This window comes from Pseudorca crassidens, chromosome 7, assembly GCF_039906515.1.
Source record: "Pseudorca crassidens isolate mPseCra1 chromosome 7, mPseCra1.hap1, whole genome shotgun sequence".
Lineage (NCBI taxonomy): Eukaryota > Metazoa > Chordata > Mammalia > Artiodactyla > Delphinidae > Pseudorca > Pseudorca crassidens.
This window is the reverse complement of record NC_090302.1, coordinates 14168912-14185020: the sequence shown is the minus strand read 5'-3', so window position 1 is coordinate 14185020 and position 16109 is coordinate 14168912. Positions and strand designations below refer to the sequence as shown.

At 46.8% G+C, this 16109-nt stretch overlaps 1 protein-coding gene across 4 annotated transcripts in view; it reads right to left on the bottom strand.

The window, feature by feature from the left end:
• The window catches only part of CDK5RAP2 (CDK5 regulatory subunit associated protein 2), a 181974-nt gene that overhangs the window by 135134 nt on the left and 30731 nt on the right, over nucleotides 1-16109 (bottom strand). For all 4 annotated transcript variants that reach the window (XM_067743509.1, XM_067743507.1, XM_067743508.1 and 1 more), the window contains exons 4-7: nucleotides 14639-14749; nucleotides 11033-11109; nucleotides 4700-4823; nucleotides 2023-2177 (exon numbers count right to left, since the gene is read on the bottom strand). In XM_067743509.1, coding sequence (XP_067599610.1) covers nucleotides 2023-2177; nucleotides 4700-4823; nucleotides 11033-11109; nucleotides 14639-14749 — 467 coding nt within the window. The remainder of the gene's footprint in view (nucleotides 1-2022; nucleotides 2178-4699; nucleotides 4824-11032; nucleotides 11110-14638; nucleotides 14750-16109) is intronic.

The window sequence follows — 16109 nt, the reverse complement described above, 5'->3', positions numbered from 1 at the left end:
TTGCAGGACTGACACATCACGTTTCGGTGCCTCCCCAGCCGGACCGGTAGGAGACCCCAGGAGCAGGCAGCCTTAGGGAGGCCCCGACCTGATCACCCACGTCCACGGAGACCCCACTGCCCGGACCACAGTCAGTACTCAGCAAGCATTAACCCTTCCCCAAAAGGGCTCCGTCTGCCAAAACGATGGGCAACCAAGCTTCTCCAGCGTATGCTAACAGGGACCGAGGCTGCTCTAAACTGTGCCACGCGTCCCACCTTTGAGGGTGCCTCACCCCAAGCCCAGAGCTCTCCTCTCCTAAGCTCTCCCTGCCCCACACCCAGGCAGAGCTGATCACTCCCTGGCTTTTGTCACAGCCCAGACCCGGAACTTACCTCCAGCACCAATCGTGACTTGTGACTTTCTGTTTTTAACGCGTGTTTCCTCCCCCACATGGGAGCTCCATATAAGGAAGACCGTGTTCACCTCTGCATTCCTGGCACCCAGCCCGAGGCTAGGCTCAGCAGCTGGGGAAGGAATGAACCTGCATCTCCTTTAATTCAGGCCTCACTCCACAGGCCCAGCATCTCCTGGACTCTCCTCTTGGTGCCTGCAATCCCTCAACCCAATGCGTCCCAACTGAAAGCTCATCTTCCCACCTCCTCCACCCCAAAACATCTCCTCTTTCTCCCCTTTTCCCACAAACTCGGCAAACTGCCCTCCCATCCCACGGTTGCTCACGCTCAGGACCTGGGTCGGGGGGACCTCTGCGGCCTCTTCCCTCATCCACAGGTCCAGCAGCCATCAAGCCCTTCAAGCCATCACGCCAATCCAACCTTCCCAGTGTCTCTGCCTGCTCTTCCCCCAACCCGAGCTCTGTCACCTCGGTCCTCGCCACCATCACCTCTTATCTGAACTTCAGCATCATCCCCCTGCCAACCCATCCTCCAGGGGGCAGCCAGAGGGAGGGCTCGAAATTTAAATCTGATCCTGTCATTCCCCCCACCCCCATCCTTAGCTCTTCAGTGGCTCCTCACATGCCCTGAGGACAAAACCCAAACTCTACCAAAAGGCCCACAGGACCTGCCCCAGCTTCCCTCTCCCCAGCTCCTCCTATCGCCCCGCCCCCGTTCCAGACCACGACACTCGGCCAGGCTGTACTCTTCCAGTTCCTTGATCGCGCTTTAGAACAATTTCTGCAGACTTCCAAACTAGCTTGGCTCTTCAATGAATGGGCCAGAGGTTAGCCAGAAGTCTCACTTTTGTTTAGTTAACTCAACCTTCCACTTAGTAACCACCAAAGCAAGGCAAGAGTATCAAAATGCAAAAACGGTAAAAAAATAAAACCTCCACCCTCTCCTGACCAGTTTTGATTCAAAGTTTGGTTGCGAGACATAAAGGGCATTTAAGATTGCCGAAAAGCCGTATGGCCCACCCACTTCTCTGGACCAAACGGCACATGTTTTATTTCTGGACCATTGAAGAGCTCTGTACTTGGTCTACATTGTTTTGGTCCCTCGCACTGTACTAATCTGGGCCCTCAGACTGCATTAAAAGACATGATGGAAAACAGGTCACAAAAAATTCACTAGTATTTTACTGTGGGGATGGAGTCACTTACTACTCCCTTTGGGAAAATCTACAAGAGAAATGTCTCTCTGACAATGACAAGTAAAACTGGGCTTCTCCTGAGTTACTAGCTTGTTTTGTCTTGTGAGCAATGTGAATCTTATGTCCACCAAAATTGTTTTTCCCTTTTTCCTTTGGCTACCAGGAAGCTTATAGCCAAAACCTGAATGCTAAATTTAGTATCTGAGTAGAACTTTACAGCAGGAACTTCTGTCTACTAATTCTATCTCTGTCCTCATATCACTACCCTATTCCTTTCCCTTTCACCCTGATTTTATCCCTAGTTTTCTCACTATGGGGAACAAGTAGAAAAAGAAGGGGAAAAGGGTAGGAAGGCAACAACTCTTTCCGTTTTTTTTGGATCATGCTGCCAGATAAATGGATGTCAGAGCATCACAGGGGTAAGAGCCAGACCTGTCCTTCTCTTCCAGGACCAGAGCCGTCTCCAGATCCCCCTCGTGCATCTTCTTCATCTCTGAAAGCTTGTTTTCCAAGCTTAACCGAAGAGCCTTCTCTGTTTCTGTTCCAGCAAAGGCCTTTTCCAGCTCTGCTTGGGCGACTTTCACATCCTAGAGTTAAATTAAACGCATTTGATGCTATTTTTCAATACAATTGGGAACACTTTGAAAGGAAATTGGATTAAAATATAAATATTTATGACTTTTTCTCCAGCACATTTCCCCTCTCTGAATTGTACTACACATGGGGAGAATCAGTAATAAATACATTCACCAGCCACTTTTCCCCTCTTGTATCCTGAAGAGTAACAGGCATTTCCAATGGAAAAGACTCTACAAGAACCGTATTTTGGGTTTTGAAAACTCTGATCAATATTTACAGTTTCAATGAGAACGAGGAGAAATGTACCTCTCGATACCTAATCATACATAAATTCCTAGGAGTCACCATAATCTCCATGCAAATTCTTCCCACACCCCACTGCCCCCTCACTACTTTTAAGATAATGACTACACAACTCTAAAGTGCATTTTCTGTATCTCCAAGGTGATTTAGGTGGTAAAAAACTCTTATGTTCTTCCTGAGAGCTCAGAGAAGCCAAAAAAGGAAATTGCCTAAATCACGCAGGCAGCGTCTGTGTTGGGGAAAAAGGTCCTGGTGCTCAGGAAAGGGACCGGATAGCAGATGTGAGTCTCCAAGCCCTCATGCCGCTGCCTCTGACTGCATCACAAAGATGAAAGGCAAATCGAACTGGATTCAAAACCCAGCTCTCCCACCACTTACTTGCTGGGTGACCTTGAGTAGTCCCTTAACCTCTCTGAGCCCATTTCCCAACCTATAAAACAGGGATAACCACCGTCTCAAAGAGTTGCTGGGAGACCGTCAAATGCCTGCTGCGTCACAGGAAGCTCAAAATACGCTGGCTTCCTCTTCCCTGCCCTTCCCTCCACGGTGCTTTGAGCAAGGAGCTTTACTTATACTATCTTTGATCCTCACTCAATCCTAGAAAGTTACATACTGACAGAGAGACTAGACCAGCCCAGAATGCAGGCTCTACAGCCAGACCACCTGGCATTTACTACCTGGGTGACCTTGCGCCAAGTGACTTGGCCACTCTGTGCCTGTGTCATGTTTTTGGTTTTGTTCCTAAAAAGGGATAGTAAAAGCATTTACCTCATACGTTTACTGAAGGGATAAACTAAGTCAGCGTATGAAAAGGCTGAGAAGGGTGCCTCAGACATGGTAAGCCCCCCATAAATCGTTAGTTCACTGCGGGTACTACAATTACCCTTGCAGGGCAGACACCACTGGCCTCATTTCACAGATGAAGCAGCAGAGGCTCAGAGAAGGCAAATGTCTTCTCCAAGGTGACAAGCTAGTGATAGAGCAGGGATTCAGCCTGGTACTGTCAGTCACGCTGCTACCCTAAAACCTGGGGAAGCACTTACTGGGAAAAATAAGATGACTGAACCAACAGATTAAGTCTCTTAGAAGTCTCAGAATTACATTTTAACTAAAGTTCAGAATTCGGGCTCAGCAGACCCTCCTTTTGGTTTCAGCTCTACTGCTATGACCAAGACTAAGTTTCCCAGCTCTCTGAGCCGGTCTCGTCTGTAGTTTGGACCTAGGATCTACACACCCCCAGGGGGCTGATGTGAACATGACAAATGGAAAAGACCACTATAAGCTGTAAAATACAGTACAAATGAATCTGCTCTTTGTATCTAGAAGTGCTTTGTGGTGTCATTTCTCCTCTTATCTGCCAAGAAGAATCAGGGTTTTGGGTAGAGAAACAACAGACTTCAAAGATCAAGAATTAAAAGGAACTGGTATCACTCGATGACGAGCTTAATATGGAGGAAAGCTTTTCAACATCTAGGAGATAAAGTTGTGTGGCCAAGGAGCGCCCTGATTCCCACCACAGGCTGAGAATGGGGGGAAAGAAGAGCTACACACAACGGCTCCCCGAGAGGAAGCAGGCAGTTGGCACAGGTGGGATGGAGGGATGGAGACTGGGCTCTGGGGACAGGGGCTGCGTGGCCACGCATGGCCTACGAGTCAGGAAACCTGGCTCCAGGCTTAGCTGTGTTAGGCGGGTCGCCTCCCCTCTCTGGGCCTCAGGCCTCAGCTCCCTCTTCTCTAAAGTAAAGGAACTAAACTAGATAAAAAGAAGGGTGGTGTTGCAGTCAGGACACAGGCTGTAAAATCAGCTGTTGTAACTTAAATCCGGGACTAAACGTGGACTAGTTAGTATTTCTCTCTGTACTTCCGTGTCCTCATCTAGAGGATGGAGACGATAAAGGCCAGCGCGCAGGGTGTAAGGGTATAAATTCCATACGCAAAGTGCCTAGACCGGGGTTGGAGCGCAAGAGGTGCTCAGCAAGGGGGGGCTCTTCTCCCTGCTGAAACCCTGACAGTTTATGACAAGAGGAACAAAATTCTGCCCACTCGGTTACGAACCCGCTGTAGGAAACACATTCTCCTCAGGGCTTTCAGACTTGCCTCTCTTTTTTTTTTGGCCGCACCACGCAGCATGCGGGATCTGGTTCCCCGACCAGGGATCAAACCCACACCCCCTGCAGTGGAAGCACAGAGTCTTAACCACTGGACGGCCAGGGAAGTCCAGACTTGCCTCTTCTAAAAGGAGTATTCTCTTGGTTAGGAGCTCTTCGACCTGCTGCACCTTCTTCTGAGCATCTTCCTTCACCCGCTGAATTTCAGAGCCACCCCCTGCGGTGAGGCTCTCAACTGCTTTGCTGTGAAAAGAGGCAAAGGCATAAAATGCACAAGAGTGACAGTCAGATGGTGATTCCAACCGCTCCAAAGAGACAAAGAATATTTGTTGGTCACTTCTCCCACAGACCTGTGCTGAGCTTTTTTTTTTTTTAATTAAGATTTGTAATTCAAAAGCACAGATAATGCAATATATAAATGTATCAAGTCAACCGTGCAGTATACCTTGAACTTAACACAATGTTATATGCCAATTACATCTCAATTAAAACACATATATAGGGGCTTCCCTCGTGGCGCAGTGGTTAAGAATCCGCCTGCCAACGCAAGGGACACGGGTTCGAGCCCTGGTCCGGGAAGATCCCACGTGCCGCAGAGCAGCTAAGCCCATGCGCCACAACTACTGAACCTGCGCTCTAGAGCCCACGAGCCACAACTGCTGAGCCCGCGTGCCACAACTACTAAAGCCCGTGTGCCTAGAGCCCGTGCTCCGCAACAAGATGGAGCTACCGCAATGAGAAGCCCGCACACCACAACGAAGACCCAACGCAGCCAAAAATAAATTAAATAAATTTTTTTAAAAAATAAATAAATAAAACACATATATATGATATATACATATAGTTCGCCTACTAACCAGTGATCTTCTTAGGGTCAACTCCTAGAAAGGGAATTACTAGGTTAAAGGATAAGCTCGTTTTTAAGACACTCGACAGCTACTGCCGAATTCCCCACCACGAAACTTCCGATAAAGCACACCTCCACCGGCGGCAGGAAAGGCAGGGCGCTGGTGTGACAAACCAGTGCGCAAGGAGCTGGAGACAACGAAAATAAACCTGCAGGTAAAGGTCTTCTGCCACTGGAGGGAGGAGCATCTCAAACACAGCACGACCACTCGGCAAGCACGAGCGGCAACTGAGGGCCTGAGGAGAGGAGGTTACCCGCCCTCCACCACCTCCAACATAACAGGCAGACTTCACATCGCCGGCATCGTGGAACATTCTCTCTGCTTGACCAGCATGCTGGGGCTGGCCCACCAACACCAGACACAGCGCTACGACCACAGACGCCTTTCATTTTGGTTCTCGAAAAACAGCGCCGGATGTGAATTTGTGAGACACAGACTCAGAGGCAGGTCTCATCAGATTTCTAAAATGACTGCGGGTTTCCAGAAGGCAGAATGATGAAGGAGACGGCTCCACCTAAAGCTAGCTTTTCAGAAAAGCTGCAAAAGGATAAGTCTATTCACCACCAGCCTCCCATGCCCTACTTTAAGGGTATATAACATTTTTCCAACCAGGGGCCACGTGATCAGACACTCACATGCACAGGCCATGTGAATTTCTGACTGAGAACAATGCAAAGTCAAGAGGGCCATCTTTGCTGCCTTGAACATGAGTCGCCTGCAAATAAAGACTTTATTCATATCTTGTTTCCTTTCACCAATAAGCCTTCAGAAGGCCCCAGTGTCATGATATCATTTTAATGGAATTCAATGTGAACAATTGGAAAGAAAGAACAGGGCCTCTGAGGCTGAACAGATCTGCTTCCAAATTTTGACTCTATTATGTCCTCAGCGTGACTCTGGGTAAATTACCTCTTACACCTCAGTTTCCTCATTTGAAAAATGAGATGATTAGCTCTTAGAACTAATGTGCTAACACATGTGGTGGCCGTAGCGCGGTGCCCTTCCTCTCTGATCTGAGTGCTACCTGCTGGCCTGTTGTCCCCGAGGCCACCGCAGCACTGGCCCCTGCTGCGCCGCTGTGAGAGGCCTCGTTCCACCGCCTCTGCTGGCATCTGAGCTGAGAATGGATCCTCTCTGGCCAGAAGTAAGACCACCACGGTCACCTCCTGATCACTGCTATGAAATGTCCTGAGCCGCCACTCCCTCAGCTCATTTCCTGATCAGTACTGTCTGGAATTCACAATGATTCACAATCACTTCCATCACTCCTCAAGAGGCATTATACATGGCTGGAAGATTTCTGTACTAGAAGCTTTTCCCTCCTGAGCCTTGGACACAGGATTTTTCCAGTCCCAAATTTCCACTAACCACCAGAAATGTTTTAGCCCTTGGGCTTCATAGAGACTGCTCTAGAAAATGGCCTGCTCGACTGCCTCCCCCTCCCCCCGCCTCCACCACCCAGTACGTGCAAATACACCGGCTCCCTCCTATCAGCCCAGATCAAACATTTCTGTTTTGCAGTCTGAATCATATACATCGTCGAGGGGCTGACTACAATTTTTAACAAGTACTGGTATTATTCAGTTTGGCTGCACTTTAGTTACACCAATAAAATACATTCCCAATAACAAATTTTCCAACTTTTCATTTATCATCTTTGTATCTCTGTAGCAATAAAATTTATACTCAGCAGTATGGCGCAATTTTCGCCTACTGATGGAATTATTGTTTTTGTTTGTGTTTTAAAGCCACAGAGATAAAATTTACTCCCGACAATATGTCTGCTTTCGTTTTTAATGCCCCCTTACTGTAATTGAGAAATACAAGAATAGAAAGCCGGCAAACTATATACTTACTCCAGAGCAAGGCAGAGCGAGCTCAGACCAGGCCAGTCCCAGTTCTGTCACCAACCTGGGCAAGACTTCCTACTCCTCTGAGCCTCAGTTTTCTTTCCACTCAAATGGGAACACTGGCTACCTCAAACAGCTGTTGTAAAATCAACTGCAATAAAGCATGTCAAGCGCCAGGCGCAGGGTTTGGGGCAAAGCAGGATCCCAGTAAACATTCGTTCTCTCCTTCTGCTCTTTCTCTCTTTACAGAATCTGGGGCAACAGATGAGATAGACAGCAAGGCCTAAGGAGAGGAAAGGTTTACAGAAACTGGTCTAATCCAGCTTTCCACCCAATACAAGACAGAACTGTCTATAAACACCACCCTCACTACCCTTTCTAACCCTCAACATTTCCTCTTGACTCTTTCCATTCTAATTATAGTTTTTTAGAAAAAGCAGGGGCTTTTCCTGTGACAGGTGCTGGGCATTTCGGGGTAAAGAAAGGCACCTTTAGCAGACGTGTGGTGGACAGGGGCACCTAGCCTGTGGCAGGTAATTCTCACAAAGGCCCCATGAAGTAGGAACAGCTGAGAAGCCAAGACTCAGAAGCCAAAGACCCACCTGCTGGCAGAGCCAACCCAGAGCCCCTGCCCCTTCCACTGGCCCCATCTCCACTCAAGTAGGGGAGCAGGCTCTTGGCCTCACAAGATGTACAGTCATGTTAGAGAAGTGAGAATCACATACAGGAAAATAAAGAACATGAAACCTAGTGCTAGGCTAAAAGTCAGGGACTTGAGTTCTAATCCCAGCTCTGATCTTTCTAAGTGATTTTGTCATGGTCCTTCCCGTCTCCAGGCCTAAGTTCCCCCCGCTACAAAAGGTTTTCCTAGAAAGTTGCCTAGCTCCCAGGATAATGATGGAATGTATCAATAAATGGATGTGAAAGCGTTTTATAAACTGTAAAGTGTTACATACACATGGGATTGCCATTATATGCCAGAGCAGTCTGTACAGAGGTTGAGATGTGGACCACGGGCAGCCACGGGTCTCAGCATAAGCCTTTACGGAGGGGAGGCGACAGGAAAGGCATCTGGGCCAGGAGGGGACGGGAAGCAGAAGAGACCTGCCAAGGCAAAGCTAGAGCAGCAGGGGCAGGACATTTTCAGTACCTGTGCACTACTGGGATAAAGTGTTGGTGGAGAGAAAGCTGGAGCAGTGAAGTCACTGTGACTTTCTTAAACAGAACCCCTGCCCTAGAAGGCATCCTTGACATCGCCCTTCCCACCATTACCAAGCCCTGTGGACTTTGCTTCCCAACCATCTCCCCAGTCCCCCCATGCAGCTCATCACGAATCTCTTGCCTAAACTACTGGCCCAGCCTCCTAACTCGACTCCCTGCTTCCACCCTGGCTCCCTCCACAAAACATTCCCCACTCAGCAACCAGAGTGACCTTTGAAAAAACAAAGCCCTGATTGTGTCAGCTGCTTAAAACCCATGACTGTTTTCCATCTGATCTCAGGATAAAGACCAAAATCTCTAGTGAGGCCCCAAGACCCTGCAAGACAAGATCGAGCCCCCTAGACCTGTCGTATCTCCTGAGACCTGCACAGTCCCTCCTCCTTCAACACCTTCTCCACCCTTTCCCCCTGGTCAAGGCCTACTTACCGCCAGATCCAATCTCATCTCAAATGCCACCTTCCCGGCCACACACCTACAGCTACGGACCTATTCCTGCTGCTCTAACTCTCCTAGCTTCCTCCCTTTCGCTCACAGCTCTTTTCCCAACTTGTATTTATATATCTATTACTCCAAGTATTCTATCCCGATCACTCCTTCCAGAATGTAAGCCCCACGTGTCTGTTTGGATCACGGCTCTATTTCCAGGAACCTAGGCCAGTGCCACACACGACAACTGCTTGATAAATACTTTCTGAATAAATTAATAAAGCTGGTCAGACCAAAAAGGGCCTTGGACACCAGTCTGGGCAGCTGGAAAATCTGTGCATACAAACACGGGCACCAGCCCCCAAACGCTCAGCTCGGTGCGCTGGTACTGAGGCACGCACGTGGCCTTTTTGAGTCCGGGTTTCCATGTGCACACGCCTGGCTAGAAACAAGTCCTGGCTGAGATCTGCAGCAGGCAGGGTGAACAGAGTAGGAAACAGACAGAATTCTGCTACTGACTTCTAGGCTTGGTAAAGTCAATTTGACTTCCTGCCCAGAGAACGATGTGCTTCCAAACAACAACAACAACAAAGGCAACCAACAAAAACAACGTGTTAAGGGAATTCCCTGGCAGTCCAGTGGTTAGGACTCGGCGCCTTCACTGCCTTGAGCCCGGGTTTGATGGGGAACAAAGATCACGCAAGCCCAGCAGCATGGCCAAAAAGAAAAAAGTGTCAATCTAGTTTGTTCATTCATTCATTCATCACTCACTCACTCAGAAAATACCACGTGTGCACAGTCAGCGTAACTCAGAGAAGCCTGGGCCAGGGAACCTCTAGTCTACTCAGAGCCCACAGCAGTCCATGCCGGCTGCTGGCTGTGTGACAATAAAAGGAATTGTGTGGCCTGGCCCAGAGCAGTGCAGCTGTGCCCTAGGCCAAAGGCCCTACGCCCCTGGGCAGCCGTACCCAGCAGGAGCTCTGCTGCTAGGACAGATGAAGCGTTCCCATGTAAGCTTCCAGCCAGGTCCCTGGTGGGTCAACTCTGGGAAGTCTTACTCCTCTCTCACCAAGCGAAACTCAGCACACTTAGGTGCCTCACCCCGTGCCCACAAACGCCCTCTGTCACTGCACCTCCAGCATACCCCGTTCACAGGCTCACCCGTCTCCAATGAGCTCCTGAGGGAAGGGACATCTCTTCTCAAGTCCTCAGCGTGTGGCACACTTACGTGAGAAATGTTTATGAATGAATGAATGACCAACTGAGTCACAGACTGTATCCTCTGAACTGTGCTTGTTGTTCAATAAATATTTAAATTAATTAACTGACTGACTGACTAAGGTAATAGTTTTCCAATTTTTTAAAGCAGTAGAACCCCTCTTATAAACTAAATATTACAAGGGACCCTAGTACATAAAACACACGCAAGAACGCGCTCCTCTGGTCGAAGCCCCACCCTCCGCCCCCCTGCCTCACCCACCACAGGAGTCCTTCAGGACCCCGAGGCCCCCCAGCCTTTCACAGCAATGAAGATGAAGGAGCTGCTGATGTAACTGACAACAGGGATGGATTTCACAGACACATGGCTAAGCAAAGAGGCCAGACACAAAAGGGCGGGTGCACAGTGTACGATTCCTTTTCTATACAGTTCAAAACCAGGCAGAACTAAGCAATGCGGATGCTAGCGGTGAGCAGCGGTTATCTTTGAGGGAGAAGGGTAAGTTCTGGGAGCACAAAGGAAGCGTCCGGGGGGCTGGTGATGTTCTGGTTTCTGATCTGGAAGGTGGCCCACAGCTGTGCCTGCTTTGTGAAAATCATCATGCTGTATGTACACTTACGATCGGTTCATCTTCCTGTAAGTATGCTACATTTTAAAAGTTTGTTGAAAAATAATTAAATAAAAATGTAAATTTCCTCGCGGTCCTCAGAGCCCCGCTGGAGAAGAACTGGCTTAGAAACACAAGGTTCTCTTGTACCGACGCACCCAGCCTCCACCACCAGAACCCTGGGCGACCTGTGAGCTCGCGGCAGGGGGACAGGTACTCACAAGGCTTTGAGGAGCAGCCGCTCTCTCTCCTGGAGCTCCAGCTTCAGACTCTCTACTTCCACCTTGAGCTCGATGTTCTTCCAGACAAGATTAGGAAAGAAAAGAAACAGTGTGAAGCACAGGACATCCGAATGCCTATAGTGGGAAACCTGCTTTCAGCACGGACTGGCTCCGTGATGCTCATAATAGACAGATATTAGATTCAAACCCTCATTAGCCTCGGGGCACAGGGAAAAGGGAATTACTGAACACTGGTGGGCTCCAAAGAAGGCCTTGGATTTCTCAAGGCTTGGCACAATTATGTAAATTTTCCAAGCTTCTAAGAGCCAGAGCATCCAAACGTTCAGGCATAAATGTCATACAAGTGAGGCTGATTTAAAAATTGTTTGCCCTCCACCAGGCAAGTTTACAATCAATTCTGCAGCTTGCTTTTACCATTCCAAGGCAATTACTTCTGGTTGTTTGCAATCATGCATGTGGTGGTGTAGCAGTGGGAATGTGTTACAGCATCAAAAAAATAAAACCTGTGGATGGATGAGCAGGAAGTCACATCACCGCCTGTCTCATTTCAGTGTAAGATCTCAGGGTGCTCCCTTCCCAAAGAGCCGTGACCACACAGGGCCCGCTGTCTAGAGGGGACACCACAGTGTTCCCCAGCCGTCTTCCTCTTAAGTGACTGGAACGAAGGGAGACACACATGGTCCTGGGCTTGTAACTCACGTGAGAATCCAAAGACAGACTCTTTGGCACACGGGTCACAACGTGAGGCAGCGGGGAGAGATCAGTTTCGCAAACCAGTCCACAGATGTACCCCAGACGGAATATTAGGTGAATTCATGCAGTAAAGAGGAAGGTCTGAGTGCGCAGCCTGCAGGGGACTGCTGTAAATCCAAGATTTCTCTAATCTTGCTCCTGCTTTATTTTAATAATTTATGCCAACTTTACATTTTATTCCACACTACATGTGTATTATTTTAAATAAAAATACCATTTCCGGTAAAATTTACAATCTCCGAGGACAGGTCTACCTCCTTTTAGCCAAGGAACCCTGGGGGGAAGAGCACCCCTGACTGAGAAGTCAGCCAGAATGGAAAGACCACAGCCTTGGGACTAGACGGACCTGGCTTCAAATTCTGCCTCCACTCCTTCCCAGGAGGAAACCGTGGCAAGTCAGTGGATACTCGTTTATTTACTCATTCCTTCACTTCACAGACATACACCAACCCCTGTGACAGGCCAAGCACAGGCTAAGCACCAAGGCCACCACGGTAGACGAGGCAGACGCAGGCCCTGCCTTCCTGCTCACACCCAATATGAAAGTGCGAGTGCGAGCCTGTAACTGTCCTTAGAAACACAAGCCCAGGAGGTCAGAGAGCAGGTGTCTCCTTTCGGATCCCTCAAGTGTCACACGAAAAACATGAAGCCCACCTGACATGGTGGATTTGAGGATTGAATGAACTAACAAATGAGAAGAGGCTACGAGACAAGGCTCAGACTGTGTTATTTTTTTCACTGTCAAACAACAGGAACTAAAGAAGTCATCTCTGCAGCAGAACTTTTTCTAGAAGAAACTGATCTTGGCATAAAGGACACTGAGTGACAGTGCACAATGTCTTCAACTGTGGTTTTGTGAAAACTGCAGAAACACCCTTCAAAGAGAAGATTCCTGTTCCAGCTCTCTGAAGGGCAGAGGGCTTCTATGTAACAGATGATATCATGTTCTAAGTGCTTTGCTTTCTGATGAACCAATTGGCACCCCAGCCCAGCAAATTTAAAAGAATGGACTGCTAACAGGTCCACTAGACTTTTTTTTGCAAGCTCAATACTTCAAGTTATAAACTTATATACATGGCGACCATAGTGTCTAAACCAAAAATCAAGACACCTTATAAGCATAAAATGGAATATCACTATAAAAAAGAATGAAGAAGCTCTTAAACCACTATTAAGGAAAGATATTCAAGATACTGTTAAGGAAAAATGCGAGGTGCAAAGCGAACATGCTCGCATTTATGTGAAAAGGGGGTCTGTACACATGTACGTACACACACAGTGCTTGCTTGTGTACACATAAAATTTCTCTGCCTGAGGAATGAATGATATTGGTTAGATCCACGGAATCTAGGAGACAAGGGTGGAAGAAAGTCTTTCCAGTGTATATCTTTTACGCTTTTTGATTTTGAACCATGTACACCTATCCAAAAAATTAAAATTTAAATAAAAGTATAATTAAATCAAGTCATCTAGCCAAACAGTGGAAAAGAAGAGCTGAAACTGTGTAGTAGAATGAGGTAGGCAGACCCGGGCCCAAAACCCATCTCACACAGCAGCTATACGACAGGGAGCAAGCTGCTGATCTTCCCTGAGCTTCAGCTGCCTCTCCTGCAAGGCGAGGACCACCTCCATTGTACAGGACCGTCTTGAGAATTAAAACAAGCTGATGAATGCACAAATGCCCAGGACAGGTGCCCGACCAGGAGTAGGCAATTAACTTCCTTTGATGTCCTAACGCCCATATTCGTTCTGAGATACATGATAATTATACTTGCATACAAAATATTTTCGGTTACTGGGTTTTCTTTAAAATTCTGATTGCACCACCACTTCCTTCCAGAGAAGGGGAGACCCTCACTGTCCTTCTCTCCCACAATAAAGAAAGAGAAATCGTGTCCTGAGGGACAAGGGAGCTTTTCAATGGTTGAAAAGGCCCAGAAGTACAGTACAATCCCTCTTCAAGACAAGCCCATTTAAGTCCGTCCGCTAAAACTCAAGGAGAGTTCTTTTTCCTCCTTCAAAAGCTTCCACTGGTGCAAACTTCCGAATAGAAAAAATGGAAGAATTCTCAGGCCAAGGGCTAATCTCCTAGAGAAAGTCAAGAAACGGGCACTAAAATATTCTTTGTGCTCATGTCTCTTCAAGAAAGCCAAGTTCCTTTTTCAACTTTCAGAACCAAGGTTTGTTTTCAGGCGGAGACCTCCAGGTCAAGACTTGAGATAGGAATAGACTCTTTCTTCTGACAGTGATAAGCAGGCACACCAGGAATACAGAAGAGTCAGATCACAGGAAAAATGACAAGCCTACCTTCGGGCCGCCCACGGAAGCCCCAAGAAGACAATGATGATCATTGTCAAGCGCTGACTGGGTGCTGAGGCTTTTCATCTGTCAACTCATTTTAATCCACACAAATAACCCCAAGACAGAGGGATTATCACTTAACTCTGGAAGCAAGCCCAGAGAGCTGAAGTGACTTGCCTACAGTTACACAAGTTAGTCAGTAACAATAGGATTCAATTCCAAAGACATTCTACCATTTCACTGTCTTTGTCTAAATTACAAATAATGAGAAAAAGGCAATTGAGATATGGTAAATCAGAATTCCCACTTTAAGAAGAGAGAAGGACTCCCTTAAAATTAATCTTGTGTCGCCTTTTGCTTAATATTAAGGTCATCCTATTATCTCTTCATGCTCCCTGTAATCAATTCAAATGAAGTGAAAGCAGTGCTCTCTACTCATGCCAACTCTGAGAACAAATATTAATCAAACTTCTGCTTGGAATGACTGTTAGAAAAGACACTGGGAATGGTGGCAAGAAGCAGGGCACTCACGGTTTTGTAGACGTGTTCAGTGGGGCCATCAAATTCCTGTTGCATCCTTTCCTCGAGGAAATAGATGCGGAGCTTTAGGTTAAAGTTTTCTTTCTTCAATTCAGTGATTTGCTAGAAAATAAGAACAGATGGGTCATCAGAAGTAAGATCTAAGGGACAATACCTGCATGAACCCCCATAGCTTCCAAGGCTACAAATGGAGTAAAAGCTTACCGTTGCTATAACTGTACTAATCCAGAAGTAAGAGCCAAACTCAGGACCATCTGAGCACTGAAATGCATGATGACTGAGTGGAGAGAGGATTCATGACTCCACACTGACAGTGAGTAAACAGGTAAAGAAAGAAAAGGAAAGGAAAAGGGGAAGCTCTTCTTTACAAAAGAAATCCAGTTAATAAATGTAGAAGAATAACAGGAAGAGAAAATCACCCTCATACAACTGCTATGGTAATAAGTGACTCAGGCAGGAATCATCAATGCGTAAAGCGTCAGGTGAAAGAACACTGGAAGCCACGATATTCCCACCCCACAGATGGCTTGTTATTTACAAAAGGAGAGTATCTTCACAATTTAGAAACCTACTAGACACCACCCTAATCAAGAGAATTATTTAATACCACCTCCTGGTGGAACAAAATGACATCTCGTGCCTCCTGAACTAAATCACTGAAAGTAAGCAATTGCATTTAAAATGTTAAAACACCTACAGTCTTTTTGTTTTTTCTTCTCGCACCTCACCATTTGCAGGATCTTAGCTCCCCGATCAGGGGTCAAACCCAGGCCCGGCAGTGAAAGCACCGAGTCCTAACCACTGGACCACCAGGGAACTCCCAAAATGCCTACAACCTTTAACTTGCGTCTAATCAAGAGCTGTCAATCAAACAAATCCAAATTGAAAGACATTCTACAAACAACGGGCCTGGACTCTTCAAAAATTTTAATGACAATCTTAAGGCAAAAATGGCTGGGGGACCCTTCTAAATAAGTGGAGGTAATAGAGGCCTGACTACTAAGTACAGTGAAATCATATAGTGAATCTTGAAATTTTTTTAAGCTCTATGGAGATAACTGGGGGAATCTGAATAACAATTTTATATAAGGTAAGAGTATTATGATTTTGTAGGAGAATATCCTAAGTAAGAGATACATGCTGAAGTACTTAAGGGTGCTGTCACATGCCTGCAACTAGCTCTCTAATAAGTGGGGAGGGAGGGAAAAAAAAGAGATAAAGCAGATGTAGCAAAATATTAATTGATAAATCTAGATGAAGAATATATGGTTGTTTGTTGTACTATTTTGCAACTTTTCCGTAAGTTTAAGATTTGTTAAAATTAAAAGTTGGAAATTAAAAAAAAAACAGATTAAGAAAACTAGTATTTACCAAGACCCTGCTATGTAAGAGACACTGAGCTTAGGTAATTTAAATACAATATCTGCACCCCTAAAACAACTCTGAGAGCAGATTACCCCCG